Genomic DNA, 26,648 nt, shown 5'->3' on the forward strand with positions numbered 1-26,648 from the left:
TTCCCTATTGTATATTCTTGCCTCCTTTGTTGTAGATTAATTGACCATATGTGTGTCGGTTTATTTCTGTTCCATTGATCTTTGTGTCTGTTTTGTGCCAGTACAATATTGTTTTGGTAACTGTAGCTTTTTTGTAGTATAATCTGAAGTCAGGAAGCATGATACTTTTACCTTTGTTCTTTTTTTCTCAAGATTGCTTTGGCTTCTCGGGGTCTTTTGTGGTTCCATACAAATTTTAGGATCATTTGTTTTAGTTCTGTGAAAAATGTAATGGGTATTTTGGTAGGGATTACATTAAATCTGTAGAATGCTTTGGGCAGTATGGACATTTCAACAATAATTTTTCCAATCCATGAACATGGGATATCATTCCATTTATTTATATTATTTTTAATTTCTTTCTTCAGTGTCATATAGTTTTCAAAGTACAAGTCATCACCTCTTGGTTAAAGTTATTCCTAGGTATTTTATTCTTTTTGATATGATTGTAAATGGGATTGTTTTCTTGATTTCTCCTTCTAATAGTTTATTATTAGTCTATAGAAATGCAACAGATTTCTGTATATTTTTCTTATATCCTGCAACTTTATTGAATTCATTTATTAGTGCTAATAGTTTTTTGGTGAAGTGTTCAGGGTTTTCTGAATAGTACAGTATCATGTCATTTGTAAATAGTGACAGTTTTACTTCTTTCCTTCCATTTCGGATGCCTTTTATTTTTTTTTTCCTAGTCTGATTGCTGTTGCTAGAACTTCCAGTACTATGTTGAGCAAAAGTGTTGAGAGTGGGTATCCTTGTCTTTTTTGTCTTTTTCTTTTAATTGAAGTATAGTTGATTTACGGTGTTGTGCTTGTCTTATTTCTAATCTCAGAGGAAAAGCTTTGAACTTTCCACTGTTGAGTAGAATGCTAGCTGTGAGTTTGTCATAAATGGTGTTTACTATGTTGAAGTATATTCCCTCTATACCAACTTGGTCAAGATTTTTAAATCATGAATCGATGTTGGATTTTGTCAAGTACTTTTTCTGCATCTGTTGAGATGATCGTGTAATTTTTATTCTTTGTTTTGTTAATGTGATGTATCACGGTGATTGACTTGTGGTTGTTGAACCATCTTTGTATCCATGGAATAAACCCCACTTGATCATGATGTATGATCCTTTTTATGTATTGTTGAATTTGATTTGCTAATATTTCATTGAAGATTTTTGCATCTGTGTTCATCAGGGATGTTGGCCTCTAATTTTCTGTAGTAGTAGTGCCTTTGTCTGGTTTTGGTATCAGAGTAATGCTGGCCTCATAGAATGAATTTGGAATTGTTCCCTCCTGTTCAATATTTTGGAATAGCTTGAGGAGGATAGGTATTAACTCTTCTTTAAATTTTTGATAGAATTGTCTTGGGAAGCTGTTGTGTCATGGACTTTGGTTTTTTGTGAGTTTTTTGATTACTGATTCAATTTTAATACTAGTAATTGGTCTATTTATACTTTCTGATTCTTTTTTATTCAGTCTTGGATGATTGTATGTTTCTAGAAATTTATCCAATTATTCTAGATTGTCCAATTTGTTAGCATGTACCTGTTCATAGTATTATCTTATGATTATATTTCTGTGATGTTGTAATTTCTTCTCTTTCATTTCTAATTTTGTTTAGACCTCATTTTTAGACCTCATTTTTTAGACCTCATTTTTTTTTCCTTGATGAGTCTGGCTAAATGTTTGTCAATTTTGTTTATCTTTTAAAAACCAGCTTTTAGTTTCATTGATCTTTTCTATTTTTTGTCTCTGTTTCCATGCTAACCTTTATTATTTTATTATTTTGTTTGATTTTCTCTGTTTTAATGAAATTAGGTGAAAGAGTTACATATTCTGGTCTTGAAGGTGTGTCCGTGTGTGGGAACATCCCTATACAGGCCGCTTGTGTCCCATGGCATTGGTAGGAGAGTTGGATCTGAAGTGATCATGGACCATGTCTTCTCCTGGGATGTGCTGCTGACCACTGCCTTGGTGGGAGGTAGGGCCAAAGCTGGATGAGCTAGAGCCAGAGCCCAGTGTGAGTCAGGGTTTTTCCCATACTTTATGGTAATTGCACCCCTGTCTGGTGGTGGAAATGTGGCCTGAGGGGCTAGAGCAGGAGCCCTGAGGGAATTGGGCTTTTCCCTCAGAGCATTGGTGGTCTTGGACTTGGATTGTCTTGGTTAGGGGTGAGGTCAGGGCCCAAGAGGCTGGAGCAGCAGTTTTGATATGGTTTTGCTTCTCCTCTTCTCAGCAGGAATACAGTGGTGATGGTGGTCTCTGCCTTGGTTGGTGGGGGGTGTCAGGGCCCAAGGGGCTGGGACAGCCATTCTGAGCTGGCTCTGCTTCTCCCTACTGTGTGTGATGGCAGTCTCCACATTGGTGGGAAGCAGTACCTGAGCTGGAGGGGCTAGAGCAGGTACTCAGTGTAGGTTGGGCGGGCATGCTGAGATGGTCCTGGCAGGCTGGTCAGAGCACCAAGCAGTTTTCATTCTGCTGCCTCTATCCTTGGACTGGGAGCAAGCAAGTCTGTGTGCATGCCCTTCAAGAGCAGAGTCCCGGTTTCTTACAGCCCTCTGGAAGGTCCCACTGATTTTCTAAGCATCCAAGGGGACTCATCTTCCTGGTGCCAGACCCCAGGGCTGGGTGCTTAATATGGGACTTGAATCCCTGACTTCTTAGGGAGGATGCCAAGACTGTGATATCCCCTTCCTCTTCTTGGTCACCCACTAGGGGGCTGGGTTGCAACTAGAAATGCTTCTCTTCCTCTCCTACCAGACCCTGTGTGGTTCTCTCTTTCATAACCTTGGTTGTAAAAGAGCCATCTGTCCTGCTAGTGTTCAGGTCATTCTCAACAAGAGTTGCTCTATATGTAGTTGTAGTTTTGATGTTTTCGTGGGGGGAGGTGAGCTCAGGGTCTTCCTACTCCATCATCTTGATCCTGTCCTTCATGGTTGTCCTTTATTGTAACGTCTTTATCTTTTTTTTTTGTGGTATGCGGGCCTCCCTCTGTTGTGGCCTCTCCCGTTGCGGAGCACAGGCTCCGGACGCGCAGGCCCAGCGGCCATGGCTCACGGGCCCAGCCGCTCCGCGGCATGTGGAATCCTCCCAGACTGGGGCACAAACCCGGTTCCCCTGTATCGGCAGGCGGACTCTCAACCACTGCGCCACCAGGGAAGCCCTGTAACGTCTTTATCTTTAAAAATTTTTGTGATAATGCTGGCCTCATAAAATGAGTTGGGAAGCAGTCCATCATACTCAGTTTTCTGAAAGAATTTGTATAGGATTTGTACATTTCTTCCTTAACTGTTTGATACAGTTCACCAGAAAAGCCATCTGGGCCTGGAGCGGTTTGTTTGTTTTTGGTGGGAGACAAGATTTAATTTCAAATTTAGCTTACTTGATTTAGAGCTGTTCATATAGCCCATTTCTTCTTGATTCAATTAAGTAAATTGTATCTTTTAAGAATTTTATTTCATCTAATTTGCCAACTTTTTTCATAAAAATATCCACTCTATTATATTATTATTGTTTAAATGTCATTGATTCTATAATCATGTCTCTCCTTTTCCCAAATATTGGTCATGTTTTATCTTTCTTTAATATCTTTCAGTTTCATTGTTTGTCTGTTTTTTATTTTATTTATTTCTGATATGTATTATTTTCTTTCTGTTTACTTTAGTCTTAATTTGCTCTTCTTGTAGCTTTCTAAGTTGGAAAAAGCTTAGATCATTGAATCCTTTATTTTGTCAAATATATTTATACTCTAAAGTATCCTATGACCACTGCTTTATCTGCATCCTACAAATTTTAATATGTGTGTTTTCCTTTTTATTCAATTTGAGGTATTTTCTCATTTCTCTTGTGACTTCTTCTTTGACCCATAGGTTCTTTAGAAGTATGTTTTTTAATTTCCAAGTACTTGGGGATTTTTCAGATATCTTTCTGCTATTGTTTTCTGATTTAATTCCATTATAGTAGAGAACACATTTGGCATTACTTCATTCCTTTCAAATCTAAATAATGGTCCCACAAATGGTCTTTCTTGGAACGTATTCCATGTGCACTTTATTTATTTTTTTTTTTGTGGTACGCAGGCCTCTCACTGCTGTGGCCTCTCCCGTTGCGGAGCACAGGCTCCGGACGCGCAGGCTCAGCCGCCATGGCTCATGGGCCCAGCCGCTCCATGGCACGCGGGATCTTCCCGGACTGGGGCACGAACCCGTGTCCCCTGCATCGGCAGGTGGATTCTCAACCACTGCACCACCAGGGAAGCCCCCCGTGTGCACTTTAAACAAATATCTATTCTGTGTTGTTGGGTATAGTGTTGCACAAATGTCAGTTGATTGATGGTGTTGTCTAAATGTTCTGTATTCTTACTGAGTTTCTTTCTACTTGTAATACAACTTTATAAGACAAATGCTGAAATTTCCAACTATAATTATGCATTTGTCCATTTTCTTTTTAAGTTCTGTCAGCTTTTACTTCAAGTATTTTGACATTTGCTCTTCGGTGAATACATATTTACAATTGTTATGTCTTCCCAATGAACTGACTCCTTTACAATTATGAAAAGTTTCTTTTTTATCCCTGACAATATTCCTTGTCCTGAAATCTACTTTGATATTAATATAGCAACTCTAGCTTTCCTTTGATTTATGTTTGCATGATAAAAATTTTTATCCTTTAAATTCCAAACCTATGTGTGCCTTTATATTAAAAATGAATTTCTTGTGTATGATGTATAGTTTGGTCTTTGTCATCCAGTCTAATATCCTCTGATTTGTAATTGGAGTATTTAGATCATTACATTTAATGTGAGTATAAATATGTTTGAGCTTAAATGTAACATCTTATTTATTCCCTATTTGTCTCATGTTCTGTCTTCTGTTTTTCTTTTACTGCATTTTTGGATTAAGTTATTTTCAGGATTCCTTTTATGTCTGTTGACTTTTTAGGGTACTGTTTTTCCCTTAGTGGTTGATCTTTGGTTTACAATATGCATCCGTAATTTATCAAAGTCTTCCTTTCAATTATACTATGCCATACCACATATAGAGTGAGAATCTTACTCAGTATGCTTTCATTTCTCATTTCCTATTCTTCATATTGTTGTCTTCAGATATTTTATTTTTGCATTTAAAACTCCACAGTATATTTTTAACAAACTGCTTTAACAAGTAAGCTGTCCTTTAACAAAAATTAAAAAGAAAAAAATAAATTTTACATTTACCAACATATTTACCATTTGAGGATCACTTTACTCAGTTGTGTTGATCCAAGTTTCATTTGATGAAATTTTTCTTGTACCTGAAGAACTTCCTTTGCCAGGTCTTAAAGTTCAAGTTTACTGATGATAAATTCTTTTAGGATTTGTTCCTATGAAAAAGTCTTTATTTCACCTTCATTTATAACATTTTATATACAGTAAAATTACTCTTTGGTATACAGTTCCCCGGGTTTTGACAAATGAATAGGGTTGATTATACATAACTACAATCAAGATACAGAACAGTTACAGTATTCCCTAAATTCTCTCATGCTCACCCTTCATATTCAATCCTTTCCCCCCTCACCCAACCCTGACAATTACTGATCTCTTCTCTATCCCCATAGTTTTATTATGCTGGCTTGCCTTGTTGAAGAGGGACAGCAACTTCAACAAGCCTATGACTTCTCTGCCTTCCCCTGGATCCTAGTTCAGACTCTACCTCCTGGGTCAGATAGATGTATATTTAGCTCTGTGATGAAGGGTTCTAGTTTCTCTAATATATACCCACATAATCAAGATCAGAGACAGTGAAACTGGCATGAGTTTCAGTTCATCCTCATCAGTACCATCTTTTCCTTTCTGTCCCCTACTTTACATCCATCTTCCTTTCCTGACTGCCTCAGGCACTGCATTTTTGGATCTTAGGGGTTTGGCCATCTCAGTGCTCCTGTCCCTTTCAGTTATAGTTTTGCGTCCAGCATTGTATTCCTGCCACTCTCTCAGGGATTTGAGGGTTTTGTTGTTGCTGTTCATCAGTGCTCTAAGGGGCGCAATGTGTATTGTCCTTCCGCTAGTAGTTTAAGGCTTTTGTTTTGTTGCAGAGACAAGGAGAAAGGATCTGGATAGAGTTTTATCCATTTCCCTCAGTGGCTGCTATTCCTCTCCCCCAGGCCTGTACTATGTTGGATTTTTGTTTGGATACCAAACACTGTAAATTTCATGTTGTGGAGTGTTATACTTTGTTTTATTCCTTTAAAGGCTTTTGTATTTTGTTCTGCCTAATACTTGTTTTTAGATAATTTTGACAATTTAGAAGCTTATTTTTAGGTTCTTTAGGGCAGGTTTAGAGTAGTCCTTATTCTAAGGCTAATTTAGTCCCACTTTTATGGAATGACCCTTTGGGTCACTACTGAATGCTTCATTATTTAATGAGTCCTTTTCCATCAGGCTGGATGGAACATAATGTTTCCTGGCCCTGTGTGAGCTCTTGGAATTATTTGGCTTATAGCCTCTCTAATTGTTCTTTCCCCTGTACAGTTGTTCTTAGCACAGTCTCCTGGAGTTTTGCTCTAAGCATGACCATATTGGACTTTGATCAAAGACTCAAGGGGAAACCATATACAAATTTCCGGAACTTCTAAAAAAAATCTTTCTCTTGGGTACTGTGTCCTGCAGCTTTTAGTTTACCTTAAGCTCCAAAAAATCTGATTCTTGTTTCCTCAAGTCAGAAAATTGACCAGACTCTGTTGAGGTTCCTTCTTCATGTGTACTGTACTCTGTTAATTGCCTCCAGGAAGAAAGTCTGGATGACTGTAGGCTCAATTAATTTATTTCTCTCAGAAGTCAGTATTTTACTGCCTGTTGTCCCACTGTTTGAAAATAGTTGTTTGTTACATTTTGTCCGGTTTCCTAGTTGTTTGTGGTAGGAAGTTAGTTCTGAACTCCTATTCCTTCATGGCCCTAAGTGGAATTCCAAAAGTCATTGTTATCTTTTTTCTCCTGTTTGTAAGGTACCTAGTTTTTCTTGATGCATTCTTTTGTCACTGAATTTCAGCAATTTTATTAAGAGCCTTGGTTTCCTTTGTGTTTACACTGTTTGAGGATCCCTGAGCTTCTTGAATCTATAGGCCTTTGGAAAATTTGGCCATTCTATTGTCCCGTCTTTTCTCCATTTACATGTTTGTTAGACTATTTGTTGTTTCCCAAAAGTCACTGAGATTTTGTTCATTGTTTTCCACATTTTTTTCTTTCTATGCTTGTTTTTTTCATTATTTTTTTATTTTATATATTCAGGTTTTCTTCTGCAGTATCTAATTTGCTGTTAAGTGAAATTTTTAATTTCAGAAAAGTTTTTTCTCTAGATATATCATTCATTTGGTATTAAGACAATTTATCTTTTCATTATACTCATGTTTTTCTTTTAATACTTGAAAATATTTGTCATAGCTGGTTTAATGTCTGTTTATGCAATAATATCCACTTTTGGGGGGGTATATTTCTATTGATCAATTTTTCTCCTGGTTGTGGGTCACATTTTTTTTTTTGTACATATCTAGTAATTTTTCTTGTAGGTTGGACATTTAGATTTAACATAATTGAGTGTCTGGATATTATTGTCTTCCTTTAAAGGGTGTTTTAGAAGGCATATAAGTTATTTGTGATTGAACTTCATTCTTTGGAGGCTTATTTTTAAGCTTTGTTAGGGTTGCTTTTTAGTTCCCTTTACTCTTGGGCTAATTTAGCCCTACTTTTAAGGCAGAACTCTTCTGGAATCTCTCCTAAAGACCCCATAAGTTCATTGAGATCTTTCTACTCCGGCTGCTTGGAACTTAAACATCTTCCCAGCCTTGCTGTGAGCCCTGTGTGAATAGTTATGTTTACAGCTCACTAGAAGATGTCTTTTCCTTGGTAAATTTTCTTTATCTGGTTCTCTGATATCTCACCCTACATATGTCCATATTGGTATTCAACCAAAATTTAGAGGAATCACTGTACAGATTTCTGGAACTTTTTTTCTATTTATAGGCCTCTCCTTGCCAGTACAGTGTCTTGCAAATTCTAGCTATTTAGCCTCTACAGACTCTGAGCTCCATCTTAAATCATCAAGGCTGCTGTACACTAATTGGGTTCCTCCTCCCCACACCAAGGTTCTGAAAGTTCCCCCAGGCAGAAATCCAGTGTTATTTTTAGGCTTACCTCATTTATTTTCCTTCTCTGAGGGAGCACAGTCCTGTGCTTTCTTTTGTCTAATGTCTTAAAATAATACTTTAATATATTTTGCCTAGTTTTATCAGTTTTAATAGTGAGAGCATGTCTAATGCCACTTACTCCAGTATTGCCAGAACTAGAAGTAATCAATGTATTTTATTTTTATTTACATCAATTTTTAAATAAATATTTTATTATATAAGTGTAATTTAATATATTCTCCCATTAAAACAATTATGAAAAAGTTAGTTTCCTTTTAGTAACTTTCCTAATCTTAGGCTTCTTTCGTTCTTCAAATCTAGCCAGTGATATCAACTTGGGACACAGCCTGTAAGGTACCTTTTCTATCCATTTATATATGTATGTTTCCATAGAAAAGTTGTAATATTGGTTTTCTTTAGGTTGTATATGCTTTTAGTATCGTAATTCAGAGTATATTTAGTTCTCTTTCATTTGATTTAAAAAAAACAGTGTGTTAGAGGTGTACCTTATTATTAAAACAAATCTATTTCATATTCTTTATATGTTGATATAGTTAATATATTAAATAATGTAATATTTTCATATGGTAATATTTTCAGCAAGAATAGAGTTTGGTCCTCAGTAGCTCATCTTCTGGACATACTGCAAATGCTTTCCATTTTTTACCAGGCCTTTCCAGCCACATTTTCAGAAATGTTGCCCTATTTCTCTCTGCCCCAAGTACTCCTCTTGCCTGGAGACAGACAGACTTCACATCCACCCCTAACAGTTGCCCAGGGCCCTTTTTCGCTTCTATTTTCCACAACTTTGGCATGGGCCATTCTTTGTGTTGTTCTCATGTGTTACGTACTTGAATACAGTATGCTGTTGTTTCCCTCATTAATCTCTCAGAGGATCCTTACAATTTTTGGTCCATTGAAATCTCCCCATCCATATTTTCTCATTCATCTATTGATTCCTTTTTTTGAAAAATCTTTTGTAGGTTCTATGGTTTGATAAGGAGTATAGGCTGGAATATGTGCTCACTTTGCTATCTTGAAACCAAGAATTACATTTCTCTCTGCCTGAATTTTCGCTGTATCATTTTATCATAATCTAGAATAAGATTAAACCTTTGTATGTTTGCCTAACACTCTTGTGAATAGACATGTATTAGGGAGCAGTAAGATGTTTGAGCTAGAGAGTATTCCTAGCATCTCCTCTTCTGTTCCTAACTTAACTTCTGTTCAGTAATATCCTCTTCATATTGCCATGCACTTTCCTGGCCCTCATTATTCTTGTATTGACATGGGAAGTTCCGTTTGTTAACCAGAGTTGGAGTTTAGGCATCATGAATAAAACTGTAAAGTTTCTCTTCGGGCAACTATAAACCCTTCCCAACAGATTTTCTATTTGCCATTGAAATATTTTCAACCCATGTTGCAGATTTTTAAAACATTAGAATTGGAAATTTTTAAACGTTTTAACAAAAGTTTTCTTTCACCATTATAATCTTGAATTTTGTTTAGCACTAATTATTATTTTGGCATGTAAAATACTGCTGTATACAATACACAAAATAATGAAATGTGATCTAACCTGTAACAATAGCTCAAGTCCCTTCCACTTTTAATTTATATTTTGATTTTTTGGGCTCCTGACCAAAGTTAGATTAACATGACTTCTTTATAGATCTTTCCAATATGTAAATAAATTACACTGAAACTTTCTGTCTACACTGGGCAACAATTTAGTACCTTAAGATCTACTGATGGAGGAGAAAAATGATGTAAGGTCCAGAGGAACCATCTTGGGATATTAAACAAAAATTCTGGGTGATCCTGGCTCTAAGTCACAATCTAATGTAGATTATTCAGTGAAAATTTCTTAAAGAGATTCAGTCCTTTTTCATTCATAGCACTGTGAATACAAACTTCTAAGTCATGCTTAATAATTTCCTTGTGTTTGTTACTTTGTTATAACCTGATTATAGTAACTAGTAGTGCAACCACTTTGGAAATATAAAAGAGAACTATTCTTTGGCAACTTGCAGAGCTACTTCTTTTTAAAATCTGATCCTGGGAAAGGATATATGGACAGGAGCCTACCCTTGTGCTGTTCTTGTCAATCAACCCTTTCTGTCATTTCACAGAATGAAATTCTGTAGACCCAAAAGGGACCTGAGCAGTTATGTAGCAGTGTTTTATGGGAAAAGAAACTGAGAGCCAGAGAGGTAAAGCAGCTGTCCTACAGTCACAGAGGTAGTAAAGAACCACATATCTTCACCCTGGCCTGCCCTGAATTTTTTTGACATGTTGAGAAGTCATCGTGTCTCAAGTATATATTGCATTTATTTCTACAAACCTACTTCAAAGGGCTAAAATTGTCTCTTTTTGAAATTTTTGTTGTACTTACACAGCTGAAATTTAGTCAGAGCCTTTATAGCTCCCTGTACAATTATTCCTCTTCTCCCATTCTCTTAAACTTTTCTTGAGCATCTTGATAGAGAATACAGCAACTCCTTTATTCTGTCATTAGAATACAGACAGAATCAGAGATTGAAGGCTGGGGAAAGTTGTCATGAATGGTAGTATTTTTACTCACACACAGAAAAAAAAGGGCACCGGATTTGTCCATTCAGTAACTTTCTGCTCAATTTTAAATTTAATTTGATGAACTCAGTGAAATGGAGGAATCTTTTTTTTTTTTTTTTTTTTTTTTTTCTGGTCAATTTAAACATGGCTATTCCCTGAAAAAAAAACCTTTTCTTTCTGGGTTTGTCTTTGGCAATGGGAGTAAGGAGAAGAGGGCAGTATGTATTTCCTGCCTATCTAAAATTGAAAGTTTTTTTGTGTGTTTTACTCAAATATGAATTTTGTGTAATAAATTCTGAACTAGTCATGACTAATATCATGCATTTTGATATAACAGGATAGACATGATTCAGCTGATGATCAAAATATTTGTCATGTGTGGCATATGGATATAGAAGCCCTTCCAGAATGGATACACTGCCTAATACAAAAAGTAAGTTCCATAGTTTCTGAGTAAAATTAGGAATATACTACCTTCAGAAAGTTTCATCCTCATTTTAGAGCTATTTTTCTTGGATGCATTATTTCAAGAGACATGAAAGGGTGTGTAACTTGATTACACTTACTGGTTTCTTCATTATTACTGGAGTGCTCTGAGTACTTTTATACCTCAGACTTTACACTTGGTATTTCCCCTTCCTTGAATTCTCTTTCCACAAGTACTTACCTGTTTCTTCATTTCCTTAGGTCTTTATTCTCAGTGAGGCATTGCCTGGCCAATCTATCAGCTGCCTCTCCCCACTATGACCACTCTCAACACTTCTTTTCTCCCTTCTGTACTTTATATACCTATCTATGTTTTACACACACATTATAAGTGATATATAGAACTTTAAATATGCTTAAGTATATATGACATATATAAATTATTTTCCACATTCATATGCATATCCACATATGCATATATATACACACACACAAAGGGCTTACTGATCTTGTTAGTTACCTAGCTCCTCTACCAGAATATAAACTCCACGAAGTCAGAAGTTTTTATATATTGTTCATTATGTACTATATCCCCAGCACCTAGAACAGTACCTATTGAGTGAATGAACTATCCTATGTGTCTCATTACACAAATGTAAAATAAACTGGAAAATTAATGACTCTTATTAGCACAACCAGTATCAAAAAAACCACACTTTTAAGGATCCTTAATGAAATATTATGAGTAGGAATTCATCTTGTCAGTGTGGCATCATTATTTCTCATAATTCAAAGCAACTAAGTATTAGAAAAGTATAAGTAATATGATTTTTGGGACAATATAGTTGCCTTTCTCCACTGACTAGCTTACTTTTTTTGTTCAAGAATAGCATTAGCTAGATATCCCTTGCATCCTTTCTCACATTGTAATGATTTCCTGGGAAAATGCCAGTGTGCTTGCTTATTAGTGTCCTGAACTTTAGAAAATGTATTAGGGCACTGTAGATGTCCTACTATCTCTGTTGAAAAGATAACTTTAAGTTAGTTCATTATTAATTTGTAATCTGAGTATAGAAAATGAAGTAACTGATGTATGCAACCAATATCTTTTGGTTGTATGTAAAAAGGCAGGAAGAGCTTTATTCTGTTGGTTGGGTAAAGTTCCCTCCCACAGTGCTTGGTATGCAAGAACTGTATCAAAACAGACACTTTTCTGTGAGATTTTACTTGCAAATTAAGCTCTGTAGACTGATTTGCTTCCTGGTTCCATAGTGTATTTTTCTTTTCATTAGTTCACACTGTATCCATATTCAGCCTATTGTTTAAGAGACTCTTTTAGAATTCTTAGGAGTATCGTTTAGATGGGTGTGATGTGCAATATGTTATCATTCTAGACCTTTGGAGCTTCTTATCTCTATTTATTGGAAGGCTTGTTTCCATCTAGTAGACTGTTCTGTCTACTAATCAGAAAACAGAATGCTGGCATTTTCTGTGGCATAGAAAACTTTCATGCGGCTGGCTTTAAAAAACAAACAAACAATAAAACCACAAACAAAAAACAGCTCACATTCTCTTTGGTTACTTTACAAAGAAAGAATTGTTTTTATTTTCCTTTATTACCTGTAGGCCCAGTGGACAGTTGGAAAACTGAATTGCCCTTTCTGTGGGGCCCGTTTAGGGGGCTTTAATTTTGTCAGCACTCCAAAATGTTCCTGTGGCCAGCTTGCAGCTGTACATCTCTCCAAAAGCCGGACCGATTATCAGCCAACACGGTTAGGCCGACTAATGAGACCCTCGCTGAAATACTTGTCACATCCTAGAGTTCAGTCAGGTTGTGACAAGGAAACTCTGCTGACAGGTGACGCCTCCAAAAACAGAAATCACAGGCTTTTAAACATGGCCCAAAACAATAACGGTCCTGGAAGATTAACGGAAGCACTCTGCCTGGAGGTACGGTCAACGTATTTCAAGATGAAGAATGAAAAACTGCTCTTCAAAGCATCAGATCCAAAATATCAGCTTTTTGTTCCGCAGCTTGTGACCGGCAGATGCACTACGAGAGCTTTTCATAGAAAATCACATAGCTTGGATCTGGACATCAGTGAGAAACTGACTTTATTACCCACTTTATATGAAATCCATAGTAAGACTACTGTGTATCCCAGGCTAAATGAAACGCAGCCTATTGACCTTTCGGGCTTGCCTTTAGAATCGAGTAAAAATAATCATTCCTTTCAGATTTCATCCAGTTTTGATCCTAATATGCTGCTGCAAAGATTTTCAGTGACTCCCCGTGAGACCCCGACACAAAGAGGAGGAGAATTTCAGTGTGGTCTAGAAGCTTCTGCAGTGTACTCTGGTCATGCTAGTTCTAACAACCTGACTTTCCTGATGGACCTGCCCTCAGCTGGCAGGAGCACACTGGAGGCCCCAGAGCAGCAAGAGCACCTCTCTCCTCTGGACTTCCTGCACTCAGGCAGTTTTTCATTGGGTGCCATTAATCAGAGGCTCAGTAAGAGAGAAAAGAGCAAGCTGAAGAATCTGAGACGGAAACAACGAAGGCATGAAAGATGGCTGCAGAAGCAGGTAATTTTTAAAAGAGTTTACTAAAAATTCTGTATTATAAATGTCAGGCTTTGGGGAGAGGAGCTAACTTTGAATTACCTATATTATAAAAACTTGATTTGAGTGATTTTTGAAATGACATTTCTCCCAAGTGAACTTAATGATCATGTAGCTCTATTATAACTGACATGTATAACCATGTCTCTGTGCTAACACATGTTCAGAAAATGCCCTTTTGTGAAGTTTTTCCCAATTTTGCTAATATTTTATAGGAACATTCATCTCATGATATTGAGACTAGGTTGTCATACACATTTTAAATATATTCATGTTAGGATTGTTTTGCAGTGCTGTTTTTTCAGGTTAAATTGAAACAAAAATCTTTCCCTAAGTAAACCCAATGTAGTGACAAATTCATTCACTTTCATTACATTTAGTTTAAATGGATATTTTCAAGGAGCCCTGTTTAATTATGTGCCCACATGAGCCAGATATGGTTAACTGTGCTAAATTGTGAAAATTATCTAAAGGATAATTGACCCTTACTGTAATTTTATAGGAGAGGGTGTTTCTCTGTGGTTTGAACTCCTGTACCTATAATGATACGTTCAGGGGTGGGGTGTGTGAAGGAAACCAATATTAGTCACTGAGGAAACCAGTTAAAACCAGTGGATGAGGTGCTTATGAAAATTTAGAAGTTTGAGGACCAGCTTATTTCTGTATAAACTATTTTTGCAAATTGCCTTCATTATTTGGTCATAATAGATAGCAGTCCTTATTAATTAGTATATTGAATATTAACAGTGTCCTCAGAGCTAAAATACAGAAAGCTACAACTTTACATAATAGTTCATTCTTAGTTAAGCAAACTCATTATTGTTTATGATTCTAGTCTTGGACTGAATAAAATAAAATTACTGCATTAAGTGCCTCAATCATGTTAGGTATTTTTCATCTTTTGGTTAGATAGTATAAGTAATTGTTTTTATATTTTTGACTGGTTTCTGACAAAAGCATTTCAATTTGGTTTCTTTGCAAGTGATGGTGTAATGTGACATCAAAGCGTTTACTGTAGGATGTAAAAAAGAATATGTTTTAGCACCATTATAATATACTTTATAGTTTAACTTATCAAAGCTGTAAAATTCAAAAATTTTATTGAAAATTTGACTTAAACCTAGATAAATTGGAGATGATCATATGTTATGTTAATTGAACAGAACAAATACCTTAAAAACAATGTGGAGGGTTCTAAAATAATTCTCTTAACAAATAGAGATTTCAAAGAAGTATGAAAATTATACTTGTTCTGTGCTGTAAATATGCAAATAACATTTTTACAATTTTCAAAATGTGTATAATTCTTAGGCTAGGTACTTCTGAAAACCTCAGTTATATTTTTAATCATTTTCTAACATAGGAACACTCTTTTTCACACAGTTTAAAGCAAAGTAAGACCAAAATTAATGGTCTTTTTCTTTTTTGTTAAGGTTGCTTTTATTCATTCACACACATGTGATTTAACCAATCTGCTTAGCTAATTGATCAGTACAGGAATGATATGGTGGGATCCTAATAGGTTTGGTTGATTGCACAGGAGCTACAGGCAAACAAATGCCCAATGTGTCCTTAGCAAAGAAAATCTAAAAACAGGTAGCAGCATAGAAATGACATGAATTCACAGTGTGAGTAAACACTGTGGTTTGAGTCAGAAGGAAGAAGAATTTTTAATAGTTTTACTAATTCAAGGAGAAGGATAAATCCTAGGAAGAGTTGATATTCGAGCAAAATTAATGGCTTAGCTATTCATCTCGTTTAATGTTTAATAAAGATTAGTTGATTCTAAAACAGGTATCAGATATCTGTTTTGTATACCATGCCTTTGGGTAATGACTTCAAAACAGATCCTGCCCCTTTTTTAATGAGAAAGATATGCACACAAGATATAAAGAAAAAGTTACCTATTATTAATGGTAATCTTTTTAAAGTTTAAAATAATTGGTTGGGATATCTAGATTTCTGACTTTCATTTGACATTTAAAATTTTTTTGTGTGTAAACTAGAGGTCTTTCTGTGGCAGATACCTTGATAGAAAATGTTAATGATGCTACAAAAAGTTACTTAAATTTTTGAAGCTTAGGGATGTAAATGAGATTATTGTTAAAGCAGAAACTATAGCCAGTTTTCAGTGTTTTTGTTCAGCAAATGTTAATTGAGCATCTACTTCGGGGAAAGAGTGCTGAGCTAACCCTTCTTTTATTCAACAGTCTTTTTGGTTTTGGTTTTCTTTTTTAATTATCATGAAATAAAGTTGATTTATTCTTGGCATACAGCTCTATGATTTAAACATACGTATAGATTCATATAACAACCACCACAGTGAGGGTCCCGAACACTTCCATCAGCCCCACCCCAAATTTCCCTTGTGCCTTTATAATTGTGCTATGATTATATCTTTATAATCACACCTTTGTCCCATCCCTAATTCCTGAAGACCACTGATCTGTTCTCCATTACTTTAGTTTGTCTTTTTGATAATTTTATAAAATAATAATGTAATGTTATAAAATTAGAATATATAGTATGTAATGTTTTGAGACTGGCTTCTTTTACTCAGCATAATTACCTGTGAGATTCATCCAAGTTGTTGCATATATCTCTAGTTTGTTATTTTTATTCCTTAATAGTATTCCATTGTATGAATGAACCACAGTTTATCCATTTACTTGTTGAGCAGAGGTAGGTTATTCCAGGTTTTGGCAATTATGAATAGAGCTGTTATAAACATTCATGTACAGGTTTTTGTGTGAACCTAAGCTTTCATTTCTCTAGGGTAAATGTCCAGGAGTGGGATTGCTGGATCATATGGTAAGTAACTGTCAAATTGTTTTTCTGAATGACTATACTATTTTGCATTCCAAGCAGCAATGTATGAGAGTTCCTTTTGCAGTGTATCCTCACAAACACCTGGTACCCTTAAAATTTTGACATTAATAGATACATAGTGGTATCATATTCTGGTTTTAGTTTGCATTTCCCTAATGATATTTCCCTAACGATGTTCACCATTTTTCAAGTGCTTATTTTGCCATTTATATATATTGTTTAGTGAAGTATCTTTTCAAATCTTTTAGTCATTTTCTTAATTGGGTTGTGTTCTTTGTGTTGAATCTTGAAAGTTCTTTATATACTTTGGATGTAAGTCCTTCATTGAGTATGTGATTTGTAAAGATTTTCTCCCAGTCTGTAGCTTGTCCTTTTATTCTCTCAGAAAAGATTTTTTTTCCTATAGAGGAAACGTATTTAATTTTGATGAAGTCCAGTTTCTCAAATTTATTTTTAATGGATCATGCTTTTGGTGTCCTATCTAAGAACTCTTTGCCTAACCCTAGGTTATGAAGATTTTCTCTTATGGTTTCTTATAAAAGTTATATAGTTTTAAGTTTTATATTGAGAATTATGACTCATTTTGTGTTTTTTTAAAATAAGGTGTGCAATTTAGGTTGAGGTCCCTTGTTTTGCATAGAGATGCTTGATTGTTCCAGAACTATTTGTTGAAAACACTGTCCTTTCTCCATTGAAATGCTTTTGCAGCTTTGTCAGAAATCAACTGGCTCTATATTTGTGGTCTTTTTCTGGACTCTCTGTTCTGTTCAGTTTATTTTTGTGTCTCTCCCTTTGCCAACAGACCTTTCTTGTTTTTTGTAGCTTTATACTAAGTCATTAAAATAGGGTACTGTGATTCCTCCAACTTAATTTTTCATTTTCAAAATTGTTTTATTCTAGTTCCTTTGCCTTTCCATATAAAATTTAGAATCAACCTTTTTATCTTTACGAAAAATAGATCAACTTGGGGAGAACCAAAATCTTTACTGTGTTTATTTTTCCAGTACATGAACATGATATGTCTCTCCTTATATTTAGGTCTTTGATTTCTTTCATCAGTATTTTGCAATTTTCAGCATTCAGAACGTGTGCATATACTGTTAGATTTATACCTAAGTATTTACTTTTTGTGTTATTGTTAATTTAAAAAATTGTTTTGATTTATAATTGTATTTCGCTAGTTTACAGAAAAAATTGATTTTGTTTTGACTTTATATCTTGTGCTGTTGATAGTACAGATCTTTGACATCTCTTGTCAGATTTATCCCTAAGTATTTATATTTTTATACTGTTGGTAAATAATATTATTAAATCTTAATTTCCATTTGTTCATGAATAATATGTAGCAATACAATTGATTTTTGGTGTCAATCTTATATCTTACAACCTTTCTAATTTTACCTATCAGGAATAGCAGGGGTTTTGTAGATTTCACTGGGTTTTCTACTTAGATGATCATATCTGCAAATAAAAACAGTCTTACTTCTTCCTTTCCAATTTGATTATTTCTTTTTTTGTGGTATTGAGTGAACTAGAACATCTAGTAGTGTTGAGTAGAAGTGATGAGAGCAGGTATCCTTGTGTTTTTCCTGATGTTAGGAGGAAAGCACTCAGTCTTTCACCATTAAGTATTATGTTAGGTATGGGTTTTAGGTAGATGCCCTTTATCAGGTTGAGGAAGTTTTCTTCTATTCCTAGTTTGCTGAAAGTTTTATCATGAGTGGATGTTGAATTTTGTCAAATGCTTTTTCTGTGTCAACTGATATGATTATGTGTTTTTAATGTGACTATTTAGTGATTATCAGATATTGAGCCAGTGTTTCATTCCCACAGTAAATACTTTGTTATGTTGTATTTTTCTTTCTGTATATTGCTGGATACTACTTGCCAATATTTTTTGAGAGTTTTTTTGGTTTCTTTGTTTTTTTGCCTCTGTACATGAAGGATATTATCCTGACGCTTACTCTCTTTTTGTACAGTCTTTTTCTGATTTGATATCATGGTAGTGCTGGCCTTATAAAATGAATTAAGAATTGTTCTTTCCTGTTGTGTTTTATGGAAAATATTGTGAAGAATTAATATTACTTTTTCTTAAATATTTGGTAATGAAACTACCTGGGCCTGGAGGTTTTGGGGGTGGGTGTGGGTGAAGGAGGTGAATTTAACTGTGAATTCAGTTTCTTTAATGTTTATAGGATAATTCAGGTTATCTATTTCATATTGGATAATTTTGGTAGTTGTTTTCAGTGAATTATCTAAGTTGTTGAAAATATGTGTGTAGAATGTTCATAGTATTCCCTTATTATCCCTTTAATGTCTGTTGGGTCTGTAATGATATCCCCTTTTCAATCCTGATAATAACAATTTATGTCTCGTCTCTCCTTCTCTCCCCTTCCCTCCCCTCCCCTCTTGCTTTTAGTTTTGCTGGAGGTTTATCAATTTTACTGATCTTTTCAAAGAACCAGCTTTTGATTTCAATTATTTTTTTCTATTATTTTTTGTTTTCAAAGTCATTGATTTCTGGTCTTACTTTTATTACTGACTTCCTTCTGCTTGCTATGACTTTATTTTCCTTTCTCTTATAAACTATTTTTTATGGGAGAAACTTAAGTTTTCGATTGGAAATCCTTTTTTATCTCATCTAAGCATGTATTGCTATAAATTTCCCTTTAGTTACTGCATGAGCTACAACCCATGACTTTTATGTTGTGTTTTTAATTCAGTTCAAACTGTTTTCTAATTTCCTTTGAGACTTTTGTTGGCCCACGTAGTTTGTCTAAGTGGCTAGTATAATCATGCAAAAACTGAAATATTAGCATTCTGAGGAAATTTAAAAACTTCATCCAGTGGAAGAATATTTCTTCCTCTGGATTGAGAGAATGTAAAGCTGCCAGTAGTATAGCTGTATAATATTTTAAAATAATTCTATTTAAACATTTTGTTTGTTCTTCTGTGTTGACATTTCTTAACCTTGAGCTTATTTAGTACGAATAAAAGAAAATGTCTCTTTAAAACCCACAGGAAACTATTGTGAAAAGAGTTTACCTTACATTTCTGTGGCATGTTGTGCATGAAAATATAAAATAATTGACCAAGTATCATGGTTTTTAATGAATCAATGAACCATCTACAATGATTATATTACATTGTTCTGAGTTAACTAAATGAGTTAAGACTACTTGTATTATTACGAGGTTGTGATTTAGGCACTGGGGAGAATAGAGGTCAATAAATTATATTAAAGACCTACTCATTTGTGTTTACCTAGAGAAGATATACATTTTCCACAAAGGCATTAAGTTTCATTTTCCTGGATTTGCACATAGGGATAATTTTTCACAGATTTTGAAGGAGTCCACTTAATCTTTAATCATTTGATTCATCATGCTGAAATCATACACAAATCATATTCTAAATATATTTTTGGTTATCTTTTTAAAATAAAATTTTTGTGCTTCTGAATTATAATAGTAATTCAAGTATTGAACAGTTATTCCCCATTTGTTCTGTTTCTAAAGAAGAAAATTAATGGTTTATTGAAATAAAAAGCTTCATAATGAAGCTTCAGTAATGAAAATAACTAAAATTTTAATTAGATGACACATTTTACTGTAATTTTCCATTGTGTGTGTGTGTATATATATATATACACACACACAAACACCCCCCACACACAATTCTTTATCTGTTCACCTCTTGATGGACACTTAGGTTGCTTTCATATCTTGGCTGTAGTATATGCTGCTCTGAAGATTGGAGTGTGTGTATCTTTTTGAATTAGTGTTTTTGTTTTCTTCAGATATGTACCCAAGAATGGAATTGCTGGTTCATATGGTAGTTTTAGTTTTAGTTTTTTGAGAAACCTCCATACTGTATTCCATGGTGCCTGCACCAATTTTCATTACTAGCAGCAGTGCACTGAGGGTTCCCTTTAATCCACATCCTTGCTAACATGTGTTATTTATGGTCTTTTTGATGATAGCCATTCTGACAGGTGTGAGGTGATACCTCATTGTGGTTTTGATTTGTCTGATGATTAGCAATGTTGAGCATCTTTTCATGTGCCTGTTGGCCATCTGTATATCTTCTTCGGAAAAATGTCTATTCAGGTCTTCTGCCCATTTTTTGATTGGGTAGTTTGGTTTTTTGATATTGAGTTACATGAGCTGGCTATATATTTTGGATATTAACCCCTTATTGGTCATATCATTTGCAAATATTTTTTTCCTATTCAGTAGATTGTCTTTTCTTTTTTTTTTTTTTTTTTTTTTGATGGTTTCTTTTGCTGTGCAAAAGCTTTTAAGTTTAATTAGGTCCTGTTTATTTTTGCTTTTATTTCTTTTGCCTTAGGAGACTGATCCCTCAGACTGTTACAATTTGTGTCAAAGAGTATTCTGCCTATGTTCTTTTCTAAGAGTTTTGTAGTTTAAGGTCATACATTTAGGTCTTTAATCCATTTTGAGAATTTGGTATATGGTGTGAGAAAATGTTCTAATTTCATTCTTTTACGTGGATCAGTACAGTTTTCCCAGCACCACTTATTGAAGAGACTGTCTTTTCTCTATTGTATATTCTTGCATCCTTTGTTGTAGATTAATTGACCGTAGGTGCATGGGTTTATTTCTGGGCTCTTTATTCTTTTCTGTTGATCTATATGTCTTTTTTTCTGCCAGTACCATTCTGTTTTGATTACTGTAGCTTTGTAGTATTGTCTGAAATCAACTTTGCTGTTTTTTTTCTCAAGATTGCTCTGGCAATTTGAGGTCTTTTGAGGTTCCATATAAATTTTAGGATTACTTGTTCTAGCTCTGTGAAAAATGTCGTGGGTATTTTGTTAGGGATTGCATTAAATCAGTAGATTGCCTTGGGTAATGTGGTAATTTTAATAGTATTATTTCTTCCAATCCATGAACACGGGATCTTTCCATTTATTTGTATCATCTTCAGTTTCTTTCTTCAGTGTTGCATGGTTTTCAGACTACAGGTCTTTCACCTCCTTGGTTAACTTTATTCCTAGGAATTTTACTCTTTTTGATGAAAATTTAAATAGAATTGTTTTCTTGCTTTCTCTCTCTGATAGTTCATTATTCATGTATAGAAAAGAACAGATTTCTATATATTAATCTTGTATTCTACAACTTTACTGAATTCATTTATTAGTTCTTGTAGTTTTTGATGGAGACATTAGGATTTTCTGTATATACTACCATGTGATCTGCAAATAGTGACAGTTTTACTTCTTCCCTTCTAATTTGGATGCCTTTTCTTTTCTTTTTTTTTTTCTTGCCTGATTGCTTTGGCTAGAATGTCCAATACTATGTTAAAAAGGAGCAGTGAGAGTGAGCATCCTTGTCTTTTTCGTGATTTTAGAAGAAAAGCTTTTAGCTTTTTACTGTTGAATATGATGTTAGCTATGGGTTTGTAATAAACGGCCTTTATTATGTTGAGATATGTACCCTGTATACCTACTTTGATGAGAGTTTTTATCATGAATGGATGTTGTCAATTGCTTTTTCTGCATTTATTGAGATGATCGTGTGACTTTTATCCTTCATTTAGTTAATGTGGTGTGTCACATTGACTGATTTCTGGGTATTGAACCATCCTTGCACTCCTGGAGTAAATCCCACTTGATCATGGTTTTTAATCCTTTTTATATATCATTGAATCTGGTTTATCAGTATTTTGTTGAAGATTCTACATCTGTATTCATCAGAGATAAAGGCCTCTAATTTTGGGGTTTTTTTGTAGTTTTTTTGTCTGGTTTTGGTATCAGGGTAATTATGGCCTTATAGAATGAATTTGAGAGTGTTCCCTCCTCTTCAGTTTTTTTGGAATAGTTTGAGAAAGATAGGTATTAGCTCTTATATGTTTGGTAGAATTCCCCTGTAAAGCTATCTGGTTCTAGACGTTTGTTTGCTGGAATTTTTTTTATTTTATTACAAATTCAGTTCCACTACTAGTGATTGGTCTGTTCTGATTGTCTCTTTCTTCTTGATTCACTCTTTGAAGGTTGCATGTTTCTAGAAACTTGTCCATTTCTTCCAGATTTTCCCGTTTGTTGGCATATAGCTGTTTGTAGTATTCTCTTATGATTTTTTGTGTCTCTGTCATATTGGATGTTATTTGTCCTTTTTCATGTCTTATTTTGTTTATTTGGGTCCTCTCTTTTGTTGTTGTTGATGAGAATGTCTAAAGGCTTATCAAAAAAGAGCTGAGTTTTCAAAAACACAGCTCTTGGTTTCATTGATTTTTCTTCTTTTTTGCCTCTATTTTATTTATATCCTTGCTAATCTCTGTTATTTCCTTCTTTCTGCTGACTTTATACTTTGTTTATACTTCTTTTTCTAATTACTTTAGATGGTAGGTTAGGTTGTTTATTTGAGATTTTTCTCATTTCTTGAAATAGACCTATATCACTATAAGCTTCCCTCTTAGAACTGCTTTTGCTGCATGCCATGGATTTTGGAATGTTGCAGGGTTTTTTTCATTTGTCTCGAGGTATTTTCTGATTTTCTCTTTGATTTATCTTTGACCTACTTTTTTTTTAGTAGCATTTTGTTTACTCTCCATGTATTTTTGTGTTTTTACCATTTTTCTTCCTGCAGTTAATTTCTGGTTTCATTCTGTGTTGCCAGAAAAAAATACTTGGTATAATTTATATCCCCTTAAATTTGTTGAGACTTCTTTGTGGCCAAGCATGTGATATATCCTGGAGAATGTTCCATTTGCACTTGAAAAGAATGTGTTTTCTGCTGTTATTGGTTGAAATGTCCTATAGATATCTATTAAGCCCAACTGGTCTAATGTGTCTTTTAGGACTACTTTTCCTGTATTGATTTTCTGTCTGAATGATCTCTCCAATTATGTAAGTGGGTGGTTAAAGTCTCCTATTATTACTGTATTATTGTCAGTTTCTTAGGTCTGTTAATATTTGCTTTATAGATGTAGATGCTCCTATTTTAGGTATGTATATGTTAGTGAGTTTTATATACAGTTCTTGTATTGATTCCTTTATCATTAGATAAAGCCCTTCTTTTTGTTATAGACTTTGTTTTACTGTCTACTTTGTCTCATATGAGTATTGCTACCCCAGCATTCTTGTTGCTATTTACATGAAACATGTTTTTCCAGCCTCTCACTTTCAGACTATATGAGTATTTAGCTCTGAAGTGAGTCTTTTGTAGTCAGAAGATAGATGGCTCTTGTTATTTTTAACCAGTCAGCCCTCTCTGTGTCTTTTGATTGCAGCATTTAGTCCACTGACATTTACAGTGATTTTTAATATGTAGGTACTTACTGACATTTTGTTACTTGTCTTCTGGTAGTTTTTGTAGTTCTTCTCTGTTCTTCTTTTAGTCTCTTCCCTTGTGGTTTAATTATTTTGTAGTGGTATGCTTATGTTCCTTTCTGTCTGGTTTTTGTGTTTTTATTGTAGGGTTTTGATCTGTGGTTATCTTGGGGTTCATATGTGTTGACTAATATTTATATTTATTTTTCAAAACTGGTTGAAATTTAAGGTTAGACACATTCTAAAAGTTCTACATTTTTCACTCCTCTCCCCCACATTTTTTTAATCATCTTTATTGGAGTATAATTGCTTTACAATGGTGTGTTGGTTTCTGCTTTATAACAAAGTGAATCACTTATATATATACATATGTCCCCATAACTCTTCCCTCTTGCATCTCCCTTCCTCCCACCCTCTCTATCCCACCCCTCTAGGTGGTCACAAAGTACTGAGCTGATCTCCCTGTGCTATGTGTCTGCTTCCCACTAGCTATCTATTTTATGTTTGGTAGTGTATCTATGTCCATGCCACTCTCTCACTTTGTCCCATCTAACCATTCCCCCTCCCTGTATCCTCAAGTCCATTCTCTGGTAGGTCTGTGTTTTATTCCCGTCTTACCCCTAGGTTCTTCACGACCTTCTTTTTTTTCTTCTTAGATTCCATATATATGTGTTAGTATACAGTATTTGTTTTTCTCTTTCTGATTTACTTCACTCTGTATGACAGACTCTAGGTACATCCACCTCATTACAAATAACTCAATTTCATTTCTTTTTATGGCTGAGTAATATTCCATTGTATATATGTGCCACATCTTCTCTATCCATTCATCTGTTGATGGACACTTATGTTGCTTCCATGTCCTTGCTATTCTAAATAGAGCTGCAATGAACATTTTGGTACATGACTCTTGTTGAAATATGGTTTGCTCAGGGTATATGCCCAGTAGTGGGACTGCTGAGTTGTATGGTAGTTCTATTTGTAGTTTTTTAAGGAACCTCCATACTGTTCTCCATAGTGGCTGTATCAATTTGCATTCCCACCAACAGTGCAAGAGTGTTCCCTTTTCTCCACACCCTCTCCAGCATTTATTGTTTGTAGATTTTTTGATGATGGCCATTCTGACCAGTGTCTGATGATATCTTATTGTAGTTTTGATTTGCATTTCTCTAATGATTAATGATGTTGAGCATTCTTTCATGTGTTTGTTGGCAATCTGTATATCTTCTTTGGAGAAATATCTATTTAGGTCTTCTGCCCGTTTTTCGATTGGGTTGTTTGTTTTTTTGTTGTTGAGCTGCGTGAGCTGCTTGTAAATTTTGGAGATTAATCCTTTGTCAGTTGCTTCATTTGCAAATATTTTCTCCCATTCTGAGGGTTGTCTTTTGGTCTTGTTCATGGTTTCCTTTACTGTGCAACAGCTCTGAAGTTTCATTAGGTCCCATTTGTTTATTTTCGTTTTTATTTCCATTAATCTAGGAGGTGGATCAAAAAAGATCTTGCTGTGATTTATGTCAAAGAGTGTTCTTCTTCTTTTCCTCTAAGAGTTTTATAGTGTCAGATCTTACATTTAGGTCTCTAATACATTTTGGGTTTATTTTTGTGTATGGTGTTAGGGAGTGTTCTAATTTCATTCTTTTACATGTAGCTGTCCAGTTTTCCCAGCACCAATTATTGAATAGGCTGTCTTTTCGCCACTGTATATACTTTGCCTCCTTTATCAAAGATAAGGTGACATTGGTGCGTGGTTTTATCTCTGGGCTTTCTATCCGTTCCATTGATCTATATTTCTGTTTTTGTGCCAGTACCATACTGTCTTGATTACTGTAGCTTTGTATTATAGTCTGAAGGCAGGGTGCCTTATTCCTCCAGCTGCGTTTTCCTTTCTCAAGATTGCTTTGGCTATTCAGGGTTCTTTTGTGTTTCCATACAAATTGTGAAATTTCTTGTTCTAGGTCTGTGAAAAATGCCAGTGGTAGTTTGGTACAGATTGCATTGAATCTGTAGATTGCTTTGGGTAATATAGTCATTTTCACAATGTTAATTCGTCCAATCCAAGAACATGGTATATCTCTCCGTCTGTTAGTATCATCTTTAATTTCTTTTATCAGTGTCTTATAATGTTCTGCATGCAGGTCTTTTGTCCTCTTAGGTAGGTTTATTCCTAGGTATTTTATTCTTTTTGTTGCAATGGTAAAGGGGAATGTTTCCTTAATTTCACTTTCAGATTTTTCTTCATTGGTGTATAGGAATGCAAGAGATTTCTGTGCATTAATTTTGTATCCTGCTACTTTACCAAATTCATTGATTAGCTCTCATAGTTTTCTGGTAACAATTTGGATTCCTTTTATTTCTTTTTCTTCTCTGATTGCTGTGGCTAAAACTTCCAAAACTATGTTGAATAATAGTGGTGAGAGTGGACAACCTTGTCTTGTTCCTGATCTTAGTGGAAATGGTTTCAGTTTTTCACCATTGACAACGATGTTGGCTGTGGGTTTGTCATATGTGGCCTTTACTATGTGGAGGAAAGTTCCCTCTATGCCTACTTTCTGCAGGGTTTTTATCATAAATGGGTGTTGAATTTTGTCAAAAGCGTTCTCTGCAGCTATTGAGATGATCATTTGGTTTTTCTCCTTCGATTTGTTAATATGGTGTATCATGTTGATTGATTTGCGTATATTGAAGAATCCTTGCATTCCTGGAATAAACCC

The 26,648-nt window shown here is 34.8% G+C and overlaps 1 protein-coding gene across 11 annotated transcripts in view; it reads left to right on the plus strand.

Moving 5' to 3' along the window:
- The window catches only part of RNF180 (ring finger protein 180), a 302,861-nt gene that overhangs the window by 41,862 nt on the left and 234,351 nt on the right, over positions 1-26,648 (plus strand). For 10 of the 11 annotated variants that reach the window (XR_008618065.1, XR_008618064.1, XR_008618062.1 and 7 more), the window contains 3 exons: positions 11,107-11,202; positions 12,822-13,781; positions 16,593-16,628. Coding sequence is in view for 7 of the 11 variants with exons in the window: in XM_055086585.1 (XP_054942560.1) it covers positions 11,107-11,202; positions 12,822-13,781; positions 16,593-16,628 (1,092 nt within the window). In the remaining 4 variants the exon portion in view is untranslated. Of the gene's footprint in view, positions 1-1,963; positions 2,014-11,106; positions 11,203-12,821; positions 13,782-16,592; positions 16,629-26,648 lie in introns of those variants that run through there. The other variant, XM_028492932.2, reaches the window with a different exon arrangement.

Source organism: Physeter macrocephalus, chromosome 8, assembly GCF_002837175.3.
Source record: "Physeter macrocephalus isolate SW-GA chromosome 8, ASM283717v5, whole genome shotgun sequence".
Lineage (NCBI taxonomy): Eukaryota > Metazoa > Chordata > Mammalia > Artiodactyla > Physeteridae > Physeter > Physeter macrocephalus.